The sequence below is a fragment of the Centruroides sculpturatus genome, unplaced genomic scaffold (assembly GCF_000671375.1).
Source record: "Centruroides sculpturatus isolate CEXI.00-Female unplaced genomic scaffold, Cexi_2.0 scaffold924, whole genome shotgun sequence".
NCBI lineage: Eukaryota > Metazoa > Arthropoda > Arachnida > Scorpiones > Buthidae > Centruroides > Centruroides sculpturatus.
Genome location: NW_019385278.1, coordinates 112,413 through 133,520, shown reverse-complemented (window position 1 = coordinate 133,520; position 21,108 = coordinate 112,413). Strand labels below are relative to the sequence as shown.

At 28.4% G+C, this 21,108-nt stretch overlaps 1 protein-coding gene across 6 annotated transcripts in view; it reads right to left on the bottom strand.

Moving 5' to 3' along the window:
• LOC111637098 (nephrin-like) overlaps positions 1–21,108 on the bottom strand; it is a 105,564-nt gene that overhangs the window by 5,341 nt on the left and 79,115 nt on the right. For all 6 annotated transcript variants that reach the window (XM_023382510.1, XM_023382508.1, XM_023382509.1 and 3 more), the window contains exons 11-17: positions 19,855–20,008; positions 15,936–15,994; positions 15,513–15,756; positions 12,596–12,886; positions 7,785–8,060; positions 3,590–3,889; positions 1,809–2,081 (exon numbers count right to left, since the gene is read on the bottom strand). In XM_023382510.1, the coding sequence (XP_023238278.1) occupies positions 1,809–2,081; positions 3,590–3,889; positions 7,785–8,060; positions 12,596–12,886; positions 15,513–15,756; positions 15,936–15,994; positions 19,855–20,008 (1,597 nt within the window). The remainder of the gene's footprint in view (positions 1–1,808; positions 2,082–3,589; positions 3,890–7,784; positions 8,061–12,595; positions 12,887–15,512; positions 15,757–15,935; positions 15,995–19,854; positions 20,009–21,108) is intronic.

The following is a 21,108-nucleotide window of genomic DNA, read 5'->3' as shown; positions in this document are numbered from 1 at the left end:
ACGCTAGACGGCGGAAATTATATATTTAATTATAACAAAGTTACAATAAGTTAATATATAATTATATATACAGTACCTAATTTATATATAATTAATATATAATTATATGTACAGTACCTAATTTATATATAATTTATATAATACTGTCCAGACGATAGAAATCTCTCCGTAGTTGGCGCTACGGACGGCAGGAAAGTAGTTCAGCTGCCCGATGACGTTTGAGGTAATTATAGGGAATTTTTACTGTTTTTTACGGATACCAGTCACAATTTTTTCGTAGTTTTATAGGAATCGTAATTATAGGAACCGTAATTATAGGGGGTCGACTGTAATATATTGCATTTTTAGGCATTTTTATGTATGAAATATAACTACAAAGGGGGGGGAATTTGTTTTGGCGGTCAGGAATGGATTAATTCATTTTATATTGTTTCGTATGTGAAAATTTGTTTGAGTTTTCAAATCGGTTTTCAAACAAATTTTAGAAATGAATTAAGTTCGAAAACTGATATTCTGCACCTCTTCAAAATTATTTTCATAATTTTTAACTGTAACAAATTTTATCCAAATCTACAACAGTTTACAAAAGGTTATAACTTAGTATTCTTAAAAATTTTAAGTAAAATTTCTTTGTGAAATTATTAAAATTAATGCATATACACAGCAAATAAAAACAATGATCAAAATAAAACTTTTTAAGTATAGTAAAACCCCGCTTAATGCAGGGGATACATTCCTAGACGACAAAGCGCTAAACGAAACAGCGTTAAATGAGGTAATTTTAACAGAGTAAATAGAGAAAGGGGAACAAAAAAACTAATAAAATAAACAAATTTTACTTTAATTTTAAGTAATTTTTATATTAATTTGCATAATAATATATGTTAAATAACAAACATATGCACACAAAAATGTAAAGTTCATTTTTTGTAATGAAGGTCCTAGCTACTGTATTCTGAAATTCTTGTTCTTTTGCAATAAAGTTGTGAAGTTTTATTTGTTGCTTTCTTTTTCTTTTCTTAAGCAAATGTTGGTAGCAAGAGATCGCATCCAAAACATCTCATTTTGCTTTTGCACTCTTTTCAAAATCTGCATCATTCACTACAATTTGATCAATGATTTCAGTTATCTTACCAAAGTTTCACTAAGGAAATCTGTAGAGAAATTTTTTCGGTTCTTTGTTTTCAGAATCTCTATTTTTCCAGTTTTACATGAATTCTTTGTTCTGCCAGTTCTTGACGGTTGTCATTGGTAAGGCTCTCACCAGAAACCTGCAGTAACTCCTCAATATCCTGCTCGTCTACATCTTCTAGTCCTGCTGTATCAATTAGGTTGACAATTTGATCAACCTAACGATACAGTGATAGACTCTACTCGTTGAGAATTTTTGGATACATTCAGCCATAACTTCTTCCACACTTCGTTCATGCCTTTATCAGTTAATTCTTGTCAAGCAAAGTCAGTATTGCCTATGGCATTCATGATGTTATATTTCCTCCAAAATTGCATCAAATAAATATAGATTTAAGGAAAGAACAGTGCTAAGACGAATTGCCACCTTTTGCTGATTGGTTCGTGTTTAGGAGTAATCAATGAAATGCTGCGATAATTTGAATCAGCGTAAATTTTCAGCTTTTTTTTAAGGCTTCGAGCAGACCGTGTTATATCAAATCAGTGTTAATCAAGGCAGCATTAAGTGGGGTCTTACTGTATTTTGATAAGCATAATTAAATCAGCAATAACATAAATTTAGGAAAGTTAAAAAATAAATACATAAAATAAAATCTAATAAAAAAATCTATACATACTTTTACTAGTAATATTTAATGTCCTTTCTTCTGTATCTCCCATGAAGTTTGTTGCAGAGAGCATAAATACATAATCAGTTTCGGGCATTAAGTCTTTAACTTTACATAAATTATCTGCAACATTAAGTTTAGTCCATATTTTGTCATTCCATTTTTTATATCGTATATAAAAAGACTGTTGATATCCACCATCAAATCCCGGCTTCCATCTTAAAATTACACTTTCATGAGTTATTTCTGAGGCATAAAAATTATTAGGAATATCCGGAATACCTGCAATATATAAAATTAGTTATTATTATTACTATATAACAACAAATAGACATAATTCTAAAATAACCATTTTAGTGAATTTATATAAAAATGTATTTACAAAAAAATATATATTTTTAATGATGATAATATTTTTCCTCATTTCTAAGATGCATTAAGTTTGAAATTAAATTTTAATATTTTTTTTTATGAAGGAATAAATTTCTAACAATGAAATTTATTAAGTTTTACCATGTTAAGTAGCAAGTTCAAAAACAATGCCATAAAACAATGGTGTCTGGCAACTCTATTTTCATGCTTTTCTGCATACACTATATAATAATTGCATCATGTTTAAACATTAAAAATATTTTAAATTAAACGTTTGTTCCAGGAAAACTCATTTAAACTGATGTCACTATGGAGAATAGCCAAAAACAATTATTATTGATGTGCAATGTATCATCCATAGAATTAAAAAATGTGATAATCATTGTCTATTGATGTTAAATGATTTTTTATTACTTATAAGTAATTATAAGTAATAAAAATTGTTTAATGCTGATAGACATGGTTATCTTGTTCTTTAATTGGATATTTTGGTGTAGTGAACCTGGTCATTACTTTTATTCACAACATATCATACAAGTGGCTTCATGATTATTACTGTTTTAACTGCAGATGTAAGACATTTCTGTTTTTGACAAATAAAACTGAATAAAAACAGTGCATTTTAGAATTGAGAAAATGTGGAATATTCAAAAAATTATTCAAATGTTTTATTGTATTGGAAACATAAGAAATAAATGCTAAATTAATTTTAACATTTATCCTACAGTAGAATATATCTTAATATATTCTACTGTAGGATAGTATTTGTTTAACAGTATGCAGACCAAATAGGTTATCAGGCTTCAATTCAGAAACAGAGATAAAATAAAATAATAATAGAAATAATAAACATTTGCATTGATGTATATATATTTGAATGAAACAATACATTTCTTGACAGAATGAATTAAACAAATGCAGTGAATAGTTCCAGCTTTGCAGAAAACAAAAAACCCTCTTAAAGTTTATTGTTTCTTCAATTAAAAATAAAACTTCTTTGATTCATACTCCGGTAATATACTCTCAATAGTCCAGACACCGTTGCTCTATCTCTCTTCATACCAGCAATAACTTTTCTGTCCAATATTTTTCCTCTCCTTCTCTATCATTCAGCCAATTCAAGGATTCTTATACATTTTTTTCCTATATCAACCAATGAATAGGGATCAATAAAAACAAATGATAAGGATGGAAAAACAGGAAAAAAGAAGCACATCTGGCAAGAAATTATCTGGGGTTAGTATAAAAAGAAAACAAAAGAGAAAGACATACATGTTTATGATATACAAATTAAAAGTAAAATGGCAGTTGAATGCCATACTAGTAACTTTCAAATATACAATACTACGAATAATTAAATTAAATTATGGATTAAGATTTAAGTACTGGTAACAGTTGAAAGTAATAAACAAACTCACTCTTTTGAACAAGTATAATTTTAAAAAAATCATATCCAATAGAATTTCTTGCAAGGCAGGTATAGATTCCAAAATTATCATAATCCACATTCTTAATAGTAAGTACACTTTTCCAAACATCAATTTCTTCTCTTTTTGCTTCTATTTTGTACTTATTCGAATCTGTGATAACTGATCCGTTAAATGACCAAACAAATTTCAATTCGTCACTACAGTCGACGAAACAATATAATCTAGTATCCATTTTTAATTCTCCGGCAACTTTTGGCTGAATTTGGGAATGAAGAATAACAGGTTTGTCTACAAAAAAGAAAATTTATATTTTGATATAATAAAAGTAATTTTAAAATTCATTATGTAATTTAAGTACTTAATAAATCATCAAACACCTGATGCTGAGAAATGATTATTAAACATTTCTCAGCATCAGGTGTTTGATGATTCATTAAGTATTTTAAAGAGCTGAGTATGATATTTAGTTATTACTTTTTAAGGCTTTAATATAATTGTAATTAATTAATGAAACATGCACAGTTTCTTTCATTTTTATACATTCATTGGTATTTCATAGCATGTAAAATAAAACTACAAAGTTAGCAACTCAACACCTTCTGTACTCTTTCCTGCAAATCATTTTAATGGAACAAATGTTTTTGGCCTCTTTAAGAGGCTGCCTCAGGTTTTCAAATTATTCCAAAATCAAACATTCATTTAGAATAGTTTGAAAACTTGAAGCAAGCCACTTAAAGAGGCTGAAAAATTTTAATGCAAAACAATGTTTGTTCTATTAAAATTTCTTGCTGGAAAGATCATAAAGGATGATGAGTTGCTTATTTTTGAAGTGTTCCAGTTTCAAGAGAGTATACAATTACAAAAATGTAAAATTATTAACTGTTAATTTTAGCTTAAACTCAATAAATCTTCCTAAATGATGCCAACAGCTTTCATCATTGGTTAATAATAATTTCATTGATTCACAACTTCATTTATTTCTTTATTCTGTATAATTTTAGATATAAAGTTTTATATCATACTCTGTATTAATATAAGCTATTATGAAATGCTTAAATGATAAAATGAAAAACAAAGTTTCTTGCTGAAATGGAGTGCAGTTAATATACTGTAAAATAAATTAATATATCAAATATTTAACAATTCACTAAAATTTGTTAAATTATAATTTGGTTAATAAATTAATGATTAGAAATATAGACTGCAAAGGCATGCAATCTGTCATCAATTATCAAATTATATATTTATTCAAAGGTTAAAGTACAAATCTAGAATGGAATATAAATCTGTCTAAATCATATTTTTCAATAATCATCATTCCAACCTTGTCTAATGCATTGTGTATTAATAATGCAATAGGCATCTAGAAAAATACTAAGATAGAATTTCTTTGAAGATAAATTAATTATTTCAAATATTCTGATTACAAATATTCTGAAATTAAAGTTAAGGCTGGTTCATATTTTGTCAAAAGGAAAAGAAAAGAGAATGTATCTGTTCTCTTTTTTGTTACTCTCTTTTCACAAATATTCAAATTTTGAAACAATAAGAGTGAAATGTGGATAAGGTAGCAATATTCTTGGTTTAAAATGTGAAAATGAATATACTTTAAAGTGTTCATCAAAGAAATAGCTTATTCATAAAATCTTTTTTAAAAAATATATGCTTTTAGTAGATTCCAGAAGAAAGAAAATGAACATTACAAATTGATAAAAAGAATCTTTAGTACTGGTAGTACCTGACTTTTGGATACAACTAGAAACTATACAAACCAAAAGCCAAGCAATAGTAAAGCAACAACCACTGCCATATGACATTGGGCTAAATGTTGACTATAATAATTAGAAGCTACTGATAAATTTGACCAAAGAAGGAGAGGCATTAGGTACCATATCATAATAAATTTAATAATTATAATTTAATTAAATAATTTTAGATTAAACTGAAAGAAAGAATTGCATGTTATAAACGGAGTACTCCTAAAAAAAAATATTATAAAAAATCTCTTATTAATGTAGGAAAGTTTTACTTTTTTGCAATGAATATGTTACAATGCATAAGCCATTATTTAAAACATCAAAACTATAAAACAGAAACCTAATAGTAATAATTAATTTCCATAAATGTTTTTGCTGTTACAAAAACCAAAACTAGCAAAAAATATCAGTGCAATAGTTGAAAATTTTCTTTTTCTGCTGAAAATATACAAAAATGCAAATTTTGTATATAAAAAATTGATTTACAAGTTAGTGGTATCAAAGTATCATATACAAAAGAGTGAGTTGTCTAAAGTAAAAATTTAATTGTATATTTTCAATATTTTATGTAAGTTTTAAGTTACTATTTATTAAAATTTAAATCTTTATATTCGAATAATTTATTACATAAAATGTAAAGGAGATGAATAAAAGTGTCAATACACATTTCTGTGTAAAACTGCAGCTCTGAATGAAGCAGTTGGGACTTTATCAGAGCTGTAGACCATGCCTGTAGGAGTAAAAATGTCAAATAAATTGATGACTTTTTGCAAAATTTAGTCCCCTGAAATTAGCCTATCTGGAATTTTGAAGATGAATTTTAGTAATTAAAAAGATTTATTATCAAAAATGGAGTGAAATTTAAATGAAAAATTCTGGAACTATTTCTCAAAAACAGTGCTAAAAATCAACTGTTTTCCATTTTACCAAAGTTGGCTAAAATTGCATAAAACATGAGAAATGCCATTGTGCCAACTACTTTCAGGACATAGAGTTATGCTGCACACTCCACCAACACACTCCATATTAGATTGGGCTGTATTTCTGTTACTGATAATTTATTAGCCCAATCTAATTTGTCAATTATTTGGATTTAATACACAAAAACTATATTTTTAGCAATTAAAAAGATTTATCAGTTTAAAAGATTTCTTTGCAATTTAAATCAACAAACAATTTGACTTAGCAGAAAATATCTGAATTTCATAATTTTCGTATTGTTTATTTTCAAAATGAAAATGTTTTTTAAAGTTATGTATTATTTTCTAGTTTTATTATTTTACAAATAAATTATTTTAATAATCCACAAATTCAGTTACTCTATAATATAAATGAGAAACAATTACTTAATATAATAAAAAAACAAATGATTAAAAGAATTTATCACTAAAATGCATATCTTCAGTGGTAAATTCTTTTAATCATTGATTTTTTTCCATTGCATCTTTTATAATTTTAATAATCAGAAAATTTAAATTTATTATTTTAGAATTATAATGAATAAAAATTAATGTTTTAAAAAAATGCATGTTAATTAAATTTCATTATTTAATTAGTGTTATTTTATTACTAAGATAATCCCTCATTTAATGACAACTGATTCCACAGAATCATTCATTATGAGACATCTCATTAACTAACTTTATTTTTTCAATGAAACATTAAATAATTGATTCTGGTTTATGGACTAATTAATTCCAGATCTTATTTTTAACCACTGTCTTCACATTTACTTTACTGAGAATTAATACACCACAAACTCTGCTTGCATTATGCAAAAAACAAATGAGATATTAATATACAAGATACAAATGAGATATTAATATCTCATTTGTATCTTGTATTAAAATTAGTATCAATACTAACATGCAAATAATTATTCACACAAATAATAGAACTTTAAACTACTCTTTCTAGCTATCATTGACTGAACATGAAATCTAAGATTGTCTTCAATGCAATTTCTGCTTGTTAACAGAACTAAATGTCTCTATAAAAGATAACTCATTAACCAAACTATTTATTAAGCAAGAGTCTATTACGTAATAAAATACTATTCAACAAATTAAATTCCATTAAAAAATAACCTAATAAAAATTCAATAATTGTTAATCATTTTGTAGACATATTTAAAAGAGTTTTGAATGAATTCTGACATAATTAATTGAAATTAATCATATAATTAATTATATATTTAAGGAATCTGTTACTTGTTATCATCTTCAGTTTTGATTTTATTTCAATTAATTTTATTATTGTTATCAGAAAAGAAATTATAATAAAGAAAAAAACATTAAGTAACAAGTAAACACATTTCCATTTTCTTATCTTAATGTTATTTCTTAGAAACAAAATTCAAAAGTGTTTATTTATGAGAACCTCAATTAAATAATTATTACATAAATTGTAAAATCGATATATCTTACATAATATAACTAACTGTGCTGTTCTAACAACAGGTTCTCCAATGCCATTATATGCAACACACTCATAAATCTTGCTGTCATTCTTCGTAACATTAAAAACAGTGACAACAGCTCTATCTCTCATAACAACAAAATTAAGTATATCTTCACTATCTTTTTTCCTCCATACCACAACATCTTCAGTTAGAGGATTAGCATCAACAACACATTCAAAACAAACACTTTCCCCTTCATTAGCTTTAACAAGGGATGTTATGTTGGTTATGTTAGCACCATCTAAAAAAAAATAGTTTACATTAATTTAAATATTTAAATATAAGATGGAAACTACAAAAAAGTATAAAGATAAAATTTATTATAATTATATAATCTAATACATTAAAATTTCTTATACAATTATTAACAACAACTAAAATTAACAAATAAAAATTATTTTCATAGAGTAAAATGCTACTTTAATAGAGCATAAAAATTTGAAAAACATCCAACAAAAACTGCTCCAGTTGTTTTTTGGTTGCTAAAGAGTATTGAGTTGTTTGTATATGTTACTCTAAAATATACTTTTCCAAACATTATTTTTACCATAAATCAAATATAGTTGATTCCACTTATTTGGGACACATTGGGACCTGGCTAATTTGTCCCAATTAAGCAGCTGTCCCAGTACAGTGAATTTCAACATATAAAATCTATAATAAAAAATGGGCAATGAAGACAAAAACCATTCATTGAAAAATATAATTAATTAATATTCAGTATTTTATATATATATATATATACAGTATAGCATCNAAGAAAAATTATTTTTGCAGAAATTTATCAAGTATATCTTCATGGATTTTCTTTATACAGTAGAGTGTCGATTATCCAAAAATGAATCAACTGAAATGTCAATCAACCAAAAGCTTTCCAGTCGGCAAATTTAAATTTCCACTAATGCTGTGGCACTGCAATCTTCGGCTATGTCTTGGGCTACTCCAATATTATTTTTGTTGGTGTGCGTGTTTTAGCTGGCAGCACTGGCGTGACCATGAGAGGGTACTTAAGGATGTGCCTGGATTTGAATGAATTTCAACATGGAATAGATTAATATATTTTTTCGTACATAATCGGTTATCCGAAAAATTGATTTTCCGAACAACCCCAGTCTCCAATTGATTCAGATAATCGATGCTCTACTGTACTTTGCAAATGGGTAAAATTGGTGCAGGTATTCATCTCAGAAATGGGACTCCTTCATTTTCATCTTGCACAAAATACAGTCTTAGTTCAAAAATAAATTTTCTGTCTTCCTAATCATTAAGTCTTGATCAAGAGTATCATCTCCAATCTTATCTTCTTTAGTTTTTAGGTGTTTTTTCCAAAACAACTTGTTCAATAATTGCATTTACACAATCCATACTTTCATTGTAACATGAAAGATTGTTATCAATGTATAAAAATTCGTTGTTAAATTCCTAGAAACAACCTATGCCTGTCCTGCCATGTGCCCTCATAACTGTCCATGATTATATGAGTGTAAGCTGTCCCAATAAAGTGGCAGAATGTCCCAAATAAGTGAATAAATTTGCCTTATATTATCTTACTTGTTTCTGTCTTTCAATACATGTCCCATATAAATGATAATTCGAATTAACTGGAATGTACTGTATACTCTTTGCCAAAAAATAAACACACCCAAAAAACTTAAAACAAAAAAATCAAAAGCAGTATGCAAAAAACTGATGGTTAGATATATCTGTGATGCAAATTACACTACAAAAGAATACACAGAACACAATCAGCATGCATTAGAACCATGAATCTCAAGAGATAAGGGCTGTCACATCACTGATGTTAATAATATAGAAGGATCGTCAGTTATCTATGCTTCTATTTACTGTATGGATGCTGCAATAAATTTGATATTCCTATGAACAATTGACAGTGTTTGAGAGAGAGAATGAATTGTTAGACTCTAAAAAGCCAGCTGGTCATACCAGCATATCACTCACCATTTGAGTTAAGTCACAGCACTGTGGATGTGAGATGATGTTTGCAATAGTGTAGAAGGCCTACAGACCTACTGACAAGGCTGGTTGGCTTTACAGGACAATCAGATGGGAGAATCATAAGATAGTGAAAGAAACCCTAACTATTTCAATATCATCACTGGCCACCATCCAAAGACATCGGCACTCTTTATATAACATCCAATAGTAAGTTGCACCATTGCCAGGTGACTGGCAGTAATAGAAAGTCTGCCATCAATAAAAGAACATCAAAAACTCCATCTAATACAGNCACTCAGCAGTATGTAAATAAAAAAAAAAACAAATTAAGGTGTTGTGTTTTTGATATACGTATTATACTAAACTAGAGCCTTATACCTCGTTCGCCTTGGTGCGACCTTCCTCGACCGTTTCAATCTCGACTGAAACGAGGTTCAATCGCGATAGACTCTAGAGAGTTCTTGAAACTAGATCCAGTCATAAGAGAGATCTCACAATCCTACGTGCGTGAGAAAATACAAGATGGCTGCGGAACACGTGTCGGGCTATGGACAGAAAAATAAAAAAGATATTGTATTTAGAGAGACGATGACATCTGTCTATTATTAGATATATCGCAAGAAAAAGTATTGTATTTATTTCTAACCAAAACGTCCATTTTGTTTGTCAGTGTTCGTGACTTATCGCGTAGTTATGTCAGTTTTATCATCGCGTGTAATATATATCTTTTTTTATTTATATGGGCAACTTAAGGTCAGTTTTTGCGCTAATGTTGCTAATGCACCATTTGAGTGAAAAAAAAATTGTTAAGGAAAAATTTTCTGTTAGCGAACCCTTTGTTAAATATTTCAAATATCACCACTGGCCATGCCTGATCTAGTATGATGATAGCATCATACTAGATGGAGTTTTTGATGTTGTTTTGTTGATCAACACCAAGATAAAAACAACAAATCCTGCTTTTATCTTCATGTTAATAAATACATGCAAATATGATAAAGATCCAGTTAATGGTTACAAGTAGTCTCAGTTGTTGAAAGCACATTGCATCACTAGAGATGTATTGGTGCAGGGAGCTATCTCCTATGATAACCAATCTCTCTTAGTAGTGATGTAAGCTGATAGTCCAGTCACATATTGACAAGATCCTGTGGCCAACCATTGTGCCTATAATGTTCCATCTTTCAGGAGCCAAGGAGCCATTTTACAACAGGATAATACCCAGTTATGCACAGTTCATGTTTCTCAAGTCTTTTGTGAAACTGAAACCTCTTCTTAGCCAATCAGATCATCAAACCTCTTCCTAATTGAGCATGTCTGGGACATCAAGTATAGCTGTCCTAAAACACTGATGATCATAAACACTATTTATGAATCACATGGAAAAATGTGTCACAGAACAGTATAAGTTTTGTTTGATTCAAAGCTTTGCTCTGAATAAAGCTATGCAGTCTACATTTTATATTTTAAAGTGTCTGATTTTGGTTTTTTTTTTAATGTGATCTGTCAATAGAATGATTCTATTCCAAAAAATGTTAATTTAATAAATATTTTCTGGCTCCTAGAGACTCTTGACATTTTTTGTGTAAATGTGATATAAACATTCAATGAGAATAATATAATGTTGATGATAAATTAGCTGAAAAATGCAAAAACACACAAATAATTTATTTCTGTTTTTTTTAGATAATTTACAGTAGACATTATATTATTCTCATCAAATATCTATTCTTGATATTCCAACATGCTAGAAACTTAAAATTATTTAACCATTACTGAATGAGAGATGAGCATAAGGAATGAAATACAGTAGAAACTCCATATTTATGCATTTCATATATTCATGATTTGGAATATTTGCAACCATTTTCCATACTCATTTTTTTAAAATACTTTCAATACTTTCTGTACTCATGAAGCTAAAACTGTCATCTTTGTGAAAGGATTAACAAAAATACTAAGTATTGATAGTTTCCAGTACTTGCAAAGATTCTTAAATAAAGCTGGAACTGAATAAACAGAATGTAATCATCAAGAAATTTTTAATTATATATCAGTTTATTTCTATTACTTTTTAAGTTTTTTGTATTATAGTTTAATTCTTCTACTTTTATATAATTTTTAAAATTTGAAATTGCTGTTCCATTTGACATACAAAAATTCAGTTCTACTTTCTATATATATATAATATATTGTAAATACACAGGCATAATATTTTATGCTTTTATTTTATTCTTGTTACTTTTAGTATTTAATAAATATAGTGATATTTAAAAACAAAAACTGTTTTCCGATATCACTGAATATTACTTTTTGATCAAATATTAATAGTTTAAATTAATAAGAATACAAATGTTTTTTGTATTCTTATTAATTTTATGTACAGTATCTTAAATTTGGTATAGTTTTTTTAATACTTTCAATTAAATTATTTAAAGTTATTGTTTTATAACAGTTAAAATATATTTGTATTTAAATATACGTATTTAAAATTTAAGTAATTTGCATTCAAATCTTCTACATTTTCATTCATTGATTAATTGAAGAAGATGGAATTGCTGCCAACAAACATTTATTATAATGTTAATAACATCAATAAAACTTTTTTAATTGCTTACATAATCCAAACATTAATANGCATTGTGTTATCATTTCTTATTAAATCAATTGTTGTTTTAATTATGTACTGTCTTAATCATTTACTCAAGGTAATTATAAGCTAAAGAATCTACAATATTATAGAATTATAAAAATAAAATCTATAAGTAAACTTGGATAAATTTCAATTGCAAACAATTTTCACATTGAATAAATACTTACATAAAACATTTAAAACAACTGTTGCATTAGAAACATCTTCCAAATTCTCTGCTTCACATACATAAGTACCGGCATGATGACGCGCTGCATGCCATATATACAAGACACCTCTTTCGGCCATAACCATAGGCACCTGTTGTTTAGAAGACATTAAAGAAGGAACTAAGCTTCCTTTTTTAGTCCAAGTATACCATATAGTTGGAGGATTAGCTTTGGCAGTTAAATTAACAATTGCAGATTCATCTTCAACAATTTCCACAAACTTTGAATGAACTGGAAATATAGGTCCATCTGAAATAAAATAACTTCTTTATTTGTCATAAAAATAATGTTTCAATTACAGAAAATCAAAAACTGTAATTAAAATTATATTATTACAATATAATATTTTATTAGTAAACAAAATTCAGTAAAACTTTTCTAAATTGAAGCTCCTAGGGGCAGGAAAAACTTCAAGCTGCAGATGATTTGAGTTAGAGAAGTTTTACTATATGTAAATATAATTTACTACAATGGTGAAAAATGCTGATTCTGAATAGATCTGTATTTTTACTTCTCTTGAATTATATAAAGAATCTTTGATAGTTTTTTTTTGTTTTAAACAGCCTGTGTAACACCTTACAGCAAAATGTTCAATGTAACTAATGGAATCAAACAGTTTTGCAGATACACCTTGTTGAGATAAAGCAAGAGGTCCTCTTGCTTTGGACCGGAACATTGTCTGCAAATGGGTGTTGGACAGTATATACAATTAACTGTCTGAAAATTTTGTGGAAATTCAATAATTAGGATCACTTTGGATAGAATAAATATTAAAATTCAAGTTGGAGAAGTTGAAAGTAACATAATTCAGTGTCAGGGGACCATAAAAAACCTTTGAAAAATTTTAGTTACGGAAATTCAAGTTGGAGACATTAAACTCCCATGCTATTCCATTCAGACCTACCAAGTGCTTCATTTTCTTCAAGTTAAAGATATATACGAGTTACAGATGTAATAGTAATAAAACTTCTCTAACTCAAACATCTTGTATGTAAATATAATTTACTACAAAAAAACAAATGTTTAAATAAACTGATATGTTACATGGCATTTTACATGGAAATAACAGACAATTTGTAGCAATCATAACACTGGAGGTCTTAAAGGAAGCATTCAAAATTGAAATACAGTGTCTTTCAAAAATAATTCTACTATTTTCAATTACTGTAATTATGTTAATTATTATCCAAGAACATTGTAATGTATATTAAAACATTGGGACAGTGTCCATTTCACTGTTATGTTTTTCAAGGCATGTACTGTACCTTATGTCACACAGCACATGTGACCAATACCCAATTCTTACTATACTCACTACAGTATATCTATTGTCACACCTCCCACAGCAGCCACAAACCTACAGCTCCTGCAGATTACTCATGTTGCAGAATTACATTTCTCTAAAAACTTCATTTCTAATAAACCACAGTACTACTACACTCAGACCTTTAACATGCAATAAAATTTTAATTCTCAAACATTTTTGGTCATCAAAAATACCTTCTTAAGGAAAGAGAAAACCCAGTTTCAATTTAAATTGAAATTGGTTTCTTTCTTTCCTGAAGAAGGTCATTTAAGACACCCAAAAACATTTAACATTGTACTGCTTGTTAAAGGTCTGAGTGTTAAAGTACTGTGGTTTGCAAAATGACAAGTAATTTCAACTTTGCAAACTAAAAAGTGCAAAATGCCTTGTCTGTTGTACAGTCTCCAATTTTGTGTATGGTGCTTCCTAGAGGTAGTAGTGTGGCTGTACACCATAATTTTAAGTTAGAATATTCTAGTTTGTAGCTTCTGTCCTTTATTCTTATCTTTTCCTGTTTTTGGAATCTTCTCTTGTCCTCATTTCTACTTCACTTGATTGATGATTGATGTTTTTAACTGTCCCATGGGGAGAGAAAATGCCTAAGGGCCTAAAGGGGAGAGGTAACGGTTTTCAGACCAGAAACGAGGGTTCAGACTGGAGGAGACAGTGGAGAGGAGAGCTTGATTCTGACTAGAGCAAGGAACTTAAGAATTTCTTGGTGCACCAGGAATCCTGAGACTTCAATTAATCATTGATGAAAACAGTCTCCTTTGATCCCCGATAAAAAGATATATTAACCTTCCCAAAAAGACTGACTAGGAAATTTCACTAAGAATCATCGAAAGTAATCATCTCTGTAAAGAAGAATCAACCAAGTATGGGTACCCCTTTCTTTTTCCTTTCCTTTGTCTATTTTAATTTTCCATTTCATCTCTATAATTGTAAGTTAGTTTTAAGTCAATTGTAAGAAAATTTTTTGTAATACACAGTTGTGCCCATTTAATAAAATTGTAAGACGTGGGAAACTTTTTGTTTTGTCACATGAGTCAGGTCTTTTTTTGTTTTCTTGAGTGGAGCTGAGCAAATGCCCTAGAGTTGACATCCGAATTCTTTTTTTTCTTTTGTGTGTTGTGTTATAATTTCTTATTAAATCAATTGTTGTTTTAATTATGTACTGTCTTAATCATATTGTGTTTTTACCCTCATGGCTATTTGACACAAACACTTTTCACAGTAGAATACAGGCTATTTGAATGCAGATGGGAGATGAAAGTCAGATGGTTACTCTACTGATTGGTGTACATCGCATACTTCTCAGATAATAATTAACATAATTACAGTAATTTAAAATGGTAGCATTCTTTTTGGAAGATCCTGTATTGTATGTATTTTGAAAAATAAGTTATTCTAACTTCATTAATTAAATTTCAATAAAATATATGAGAAATTGTTAAAAATATTTATTCAAACATTAATATAGGATCTATAAAGAAATTTTATTGATATAATGGTAAATATCAACGATTTTTCTGACAAGACAAAAAATTTGTATGGAAAGTTATTACTCACAAAGAACACGTAAAGTGATGGAATCATGGAGGGTATGATGAAGAACATCATTTCGAACTTGGCACAAGAATGTCGAATTATCATCCTCAGCTGAAACAGTTAAAAATAAACGGCTTCTAGTAGCTATGCCACCATGTGTTGAACTAATTGTTTCTTCTCTATGATTACGAATATTAATTCCATTTTTTCTCCAGGTTATCCGAGAGACTGGATTACTACTACCAGACGTGCAAGTGAATGTTACCTATAATTAAAGTTTATAGCTACAATATTAAATATACATCCTTAGCCATAAAAAACTGAATCCAAATATAGTGTTATAGTTATTAAGTCTGTAGTATAACTTGGAATAGCTATGGTAAATTACAAATTAGTTCTACTTAGAAAGAAAAATGCATTAAGATAATGAATATAAATAATTACCATTTGGCCAGCTCGAGGCAAACTTGGATGCACATTAATGGTAACATTATCTGGAGGAACTGAAAAGATAAACAGTATATATTTTTTTTTAAAAATATTAAAAATTTAACTTAAGAATTAATTTTTATCTTATTTATAATGCATGACTTGCTTCCAATTTTGTTATGGTTTGCCATCTTCTGTGAAGTAAATTTGTAAGAGTTTAGTAATGACTTTCATTGACAAGAAATTATATAAACATTTTTTATAAGATATAACAGTTTCATTCTCTGTAACTTTAATTATATCTATCCAAAGAACCTGATGTATTTGTAGCATAATTTCTGCCTGATTAATTTGGCTGATGGTTGGTTGTTTTTTAATTATATCATTTAATTTTGGTGTTGGAAGGCTCATTTTCAAATTTAAACTCAAAAATATTAGCAAAAACTGTTAAATTTTGTTAATTAATTTTAATTTTGGCCAACAATGTATATAAGACTTCAACAGTATATATTGATATATTGTAATTCAATAAAAATCAGTTTTTTTATATTCGTAATATTATATCACATATTTATGGCAACAATTATTGATATTAATTTTAAAACAAAAGTATTGTACCTTTAAGTTTTCAGGTTATAAATAATAATCTGAGATAAAATTCAATAGAAATATTTAAATCTCAATTCATAAATATAAGCATTGAAAATAATAAAATTTTTAAATAAAATTCCTTTATTTGAGAAATTTAATTAACAGCAAATAAAAATAATAGCAGAAGTTGCATAAATACACATCATAATGATTTCAATTCACCAAGCTTATTTGTTAACAAGTGCTGAAGAAGTTTGAAATAAATTTTGAATGAAAATATTTATTATTGTCAGTTTATTTTAATTAAACAACATTAAGAGAAAAATAAACTGTCTTTGTTGTCTTTACTCATAATAAGTATATAACAGTGTAAATCTTTAATTAAATAACAATTATGTTGTTAAAACTGAAAAGAAGGTTCAATCAAGTATTGTTTATAATTGTACTAAATTATGTAATGATCTGAATATAAATATTGATGCAGCTAAAATTTTTCTTTTAGTTAAAATTTATTAATTACTTCATATTGTGATATTTTAACTAGATATTGATACAATAATATTTAATATCACAGATAAATACACTTAAGTGTTGTGGTGTTACTGTTTGCAACTATTTAGAGCATAAAAGGTGTTCTCTAGTACTTTCAGTAGCATAAAGTTACCATCTCCAGGCAAATATCGAATACAAATATTTTTCAAACCATTAGCTTCCGAACAAACTTATGAAAATAAGTGGTGCGCATGGATGTAATACAGAAATTGAATTTAAAATAAAAGATGTTCTAAAGAATTTACATAGAAAAGATGTTTATTTTACATAGTTAAATATAGGCGTGAAGTGTAATTCATTTTATTAATACTGATATATCAAGATGCTTAAGTTATATCTTTGGAAAAAACCAAAATCTAGTATATAATTTGCATATTACAAAATTTTATTAGAAAGAGAGACAGGGAGGGAGAATGTTGAATTAATGATGAATGTCATCACTATCTATGACTGATTTCTTTTAACAAAAATTACTGTGATTCCCACTAGAGTGAAACATGTTCAAAAAGGACCTAAATGGAAAAAATTCTTCAGAATAGAGCAATTTTATGTTTAAACACCCTGTTCAAAACAGAAACCTGCCAAACCAGAAAAAATATTCAGTACTGTGCTATTCCAGTTTACACATGTTTTACTGTACTTTTAATATAGTTTTCCAGCATTGTCTGTTATATATTATATTATTTTGGCCATATTATTTGCTGTATGAGATATAATGTATTACTATGTATTTTGCTACATTGTCAGTTGGTGATGAAAACTTTGTATCTGCATTTTTCCTAAAATTTTACAAGGAAGCTAAAAATCATAGTTTCAAGGGAGCAAAATTTTGAGAATAAGGTTGTGAGTTTTTGACAATGTCAGAGAGAGTATGCACCACTTAAGAGTTTTGGCAATATATAGAAACTGACTTTACAACACATTAATAAAAAAAATGTGATTTTGATTAATTATTGGCGATACAGGGTTTTGATCGTCAATTAACAACATACAGGATATAGTATGTACAACTAAATTTATTTTTGTATTATATTGATATATAAAAACAATGTTAATCTATAAACTTTTATTTATAACAAAAACTATGTTATATGCATAGGAATTTCCAATATCATATTACATTATAACATAAATGAAAATAAATTATATCTAACATACACATTATTTCAACTTTCAACAATATACAAATATATAATTGTTCACTTACTAATTATTAAGTATACAGCTATTATATTCAATTTTTTTCTTATTTATATAGTATATCAATGCAATTTTTATAATTTTACAATTTCCTTTGCATACATAAAATAACTTTTTTGAACAATTAACACATCGCATACTTCTCAGATAATAATTAACATAATTACAGTAATTTAAAATGGTAGCATTCTTTTTGGAAGATCCTGTATTGTATGTATTTTGAAAAATAAGTTATTCTAACTTCATTAATTAAATTTCAATAAAATATATGAGAAATTGTTAAAAATATTTATTCAAACATTAATATAGGATCTNTTCCTTTGCATACATAAAATAACTTTTTTGAACAATTAACTACACTTAAATGTTATAAAATATATAATATAATACTACCACTCAAAACTGGATATACTTGAATTAAAACCTCTAAAAAAACCTATAATCCAACAATATTTTTAATATGTGCTAACATTTTCACCCATGTTGAATAGGCATCATCAGGCAAACTAATCCCCCAGCTGCTGAAACAACGAAAGATTACCATACACGTGTGCAGAGGGGAGGTGACATAAAATGAGAGAAGAGGGAGGGGAGGATAGTAAGATTTATAGTTCAGGGCCTTAATTTGCAGGACCTTTACCCATTTATCAGATATACATGACAGAGATACAGAGCTCCTAATGATCACCTGGAATACAACTCAGCCCGACTACTGTCCACAGACTATTAAAAACCCTATATGTCATTTTTCTTCTGCCACTTCCACCTCACCAAAAAATTGCTCCCAGAACACAGATTATAGACTGTCACTTATGACAGAAAGCTAGCCTCCCTTTACAAGAAAATATCTAAGAAAAATGACTTTTGTTTAGCCTTCCTTAAAAGTCCCTCGATTTCCTCCCTCCTCAGCAAAGCCAAAGACTGTCTGGACTTGCATCTCCAACGAGGCATCTACACTATCTCCATCAACAATCATAGATCAAGCTACCACTTAGAATACATAGGTGCTACAATGCACCATTTAAACACCCACTTCAAGGAACATCAGACTTCCATCACAAAAAGATTGGCCAACACTGCATTGGCTTACTTTGCCTCTGACCCCAACATCAATGTGGACTTTGGCAGAGCACTTACATACTCTTCCAGACAACCCTTTCTCAAACATCTTGAGCAGGTAGAAATATATAAAGCCACCTGCAATAATATCACTATTAATTTTTGCAATGTTGACTCTTTCCCCACAGCATGGAAGTCTTTCTTCGAACTATAAATCTTACTATCCTCCCCCTTTCTCTCATTTTACGCCACCTCCATCTGCAAACAAGTACGGCAATCTCCCATTGTTTCAGCAGCTGTGGATTAGTTGCCTGATGATGCCCATTCTACATGGTTGAAAACATTAGCATGTATTAAAAAAATTGCTGGATTATACATTTTTTAGAGGTTTCAGTTATCAAATATAATTCCCATAAGTAAAAATAAATAAATGCATTAAATACAACACACATACATGCAGAGTTCATACATATTAATAAGCAAATTTTAAATTATTAATTCTAAATAATTTAAATTTACACCAATAACCTACAATATACTGTTGTCTTAATGTAGGCCGAAACTGGATGCAATGTTGCTGAATTATTTGCTTCGCATCTGTAAACAGCACCATTATCAGAGATGTCGGCTCTAATGACAAGTTCTGTAGATACTCCACTACCACTGACAATCAATGGAGTACTTATCTAATTTTGAAAAATGTACAATTTAAATAACAAAAATATGCAAATAGTTAAATTTTAATAACAAGAAAGAATAAATATATTTGTTTATATATTACACTTATGATTAATTATACATAAAATCTGTTTTTCAATCAATTGTTAAAAAATTTTAATAAAAAAAATGTATTATTAAGAATTAAAAATACTGTATAGTACATCCATTTAATTAGTAAAAGTGAATTTGAGTTTGTATTATATAAAATGCTGGGGCTGTGCTGAAAGCTACCAGCCATGTCCACAGGTCACGAATATTGGAGACACCATAAAATATTATGGTTTATTGTTCTCTTATAGCATGGAGGCACTTTGCATAATTTCTTATTGCAGACAATCAGTGGCAACAACAACAGGGTGTAGTGAATAATCCATGAGGAAGGTTATCTCAAGAAATACTACAAATACTCAGTGACATCGTTGTGACATGGCAAGACATGCCATCAGTAAATAAGCATACTTCCATATCCCTGGTACAAGACAGCAGTTGTGTCAGTATAAGAAAACAGTGAAGATAAATATTCTAAACATAGTCTTTTATTTGATAATCACAAATAATAGTTACATCATGACTAAACTGGTTGTGATACTGCAATAAGAAAAGCATGGGGAGACCACCTCATTATAATCCCTTGTATAATTGTCGTGGCTATAAATCTGTCAGACATGGCCCTCAGTCCCTAGCAAGTCTTAAGTGGCCAGATGGTGCTAACAATCACTGGGTTATTTATGAGAATTGGAACAAGAAATGTCCAAAGTATGTACAAATCAGGTAAACTGTACAGTACATTATCATCCTAGAAATAAAAAGGTTAATAAAAAGCTGAACATCCTAGGAGTCAGAAAAGTATGATAACCTGATTCAGGTGAATGTTGTACAGAAAATGGAAAAATATACTATTCTGGAAGCAGTAATGCCCATCATAGTCATGGAGTGGAAATCATTGTTGACAAATTAACTAGTCAATTGGCAGTGAACTTTGTCCATATATCAGAATGTGATAGTGTAACAACTAATATTATTAATGGATAAACTTAATCTAATTCAGGTTTATGCTCCAACAGCA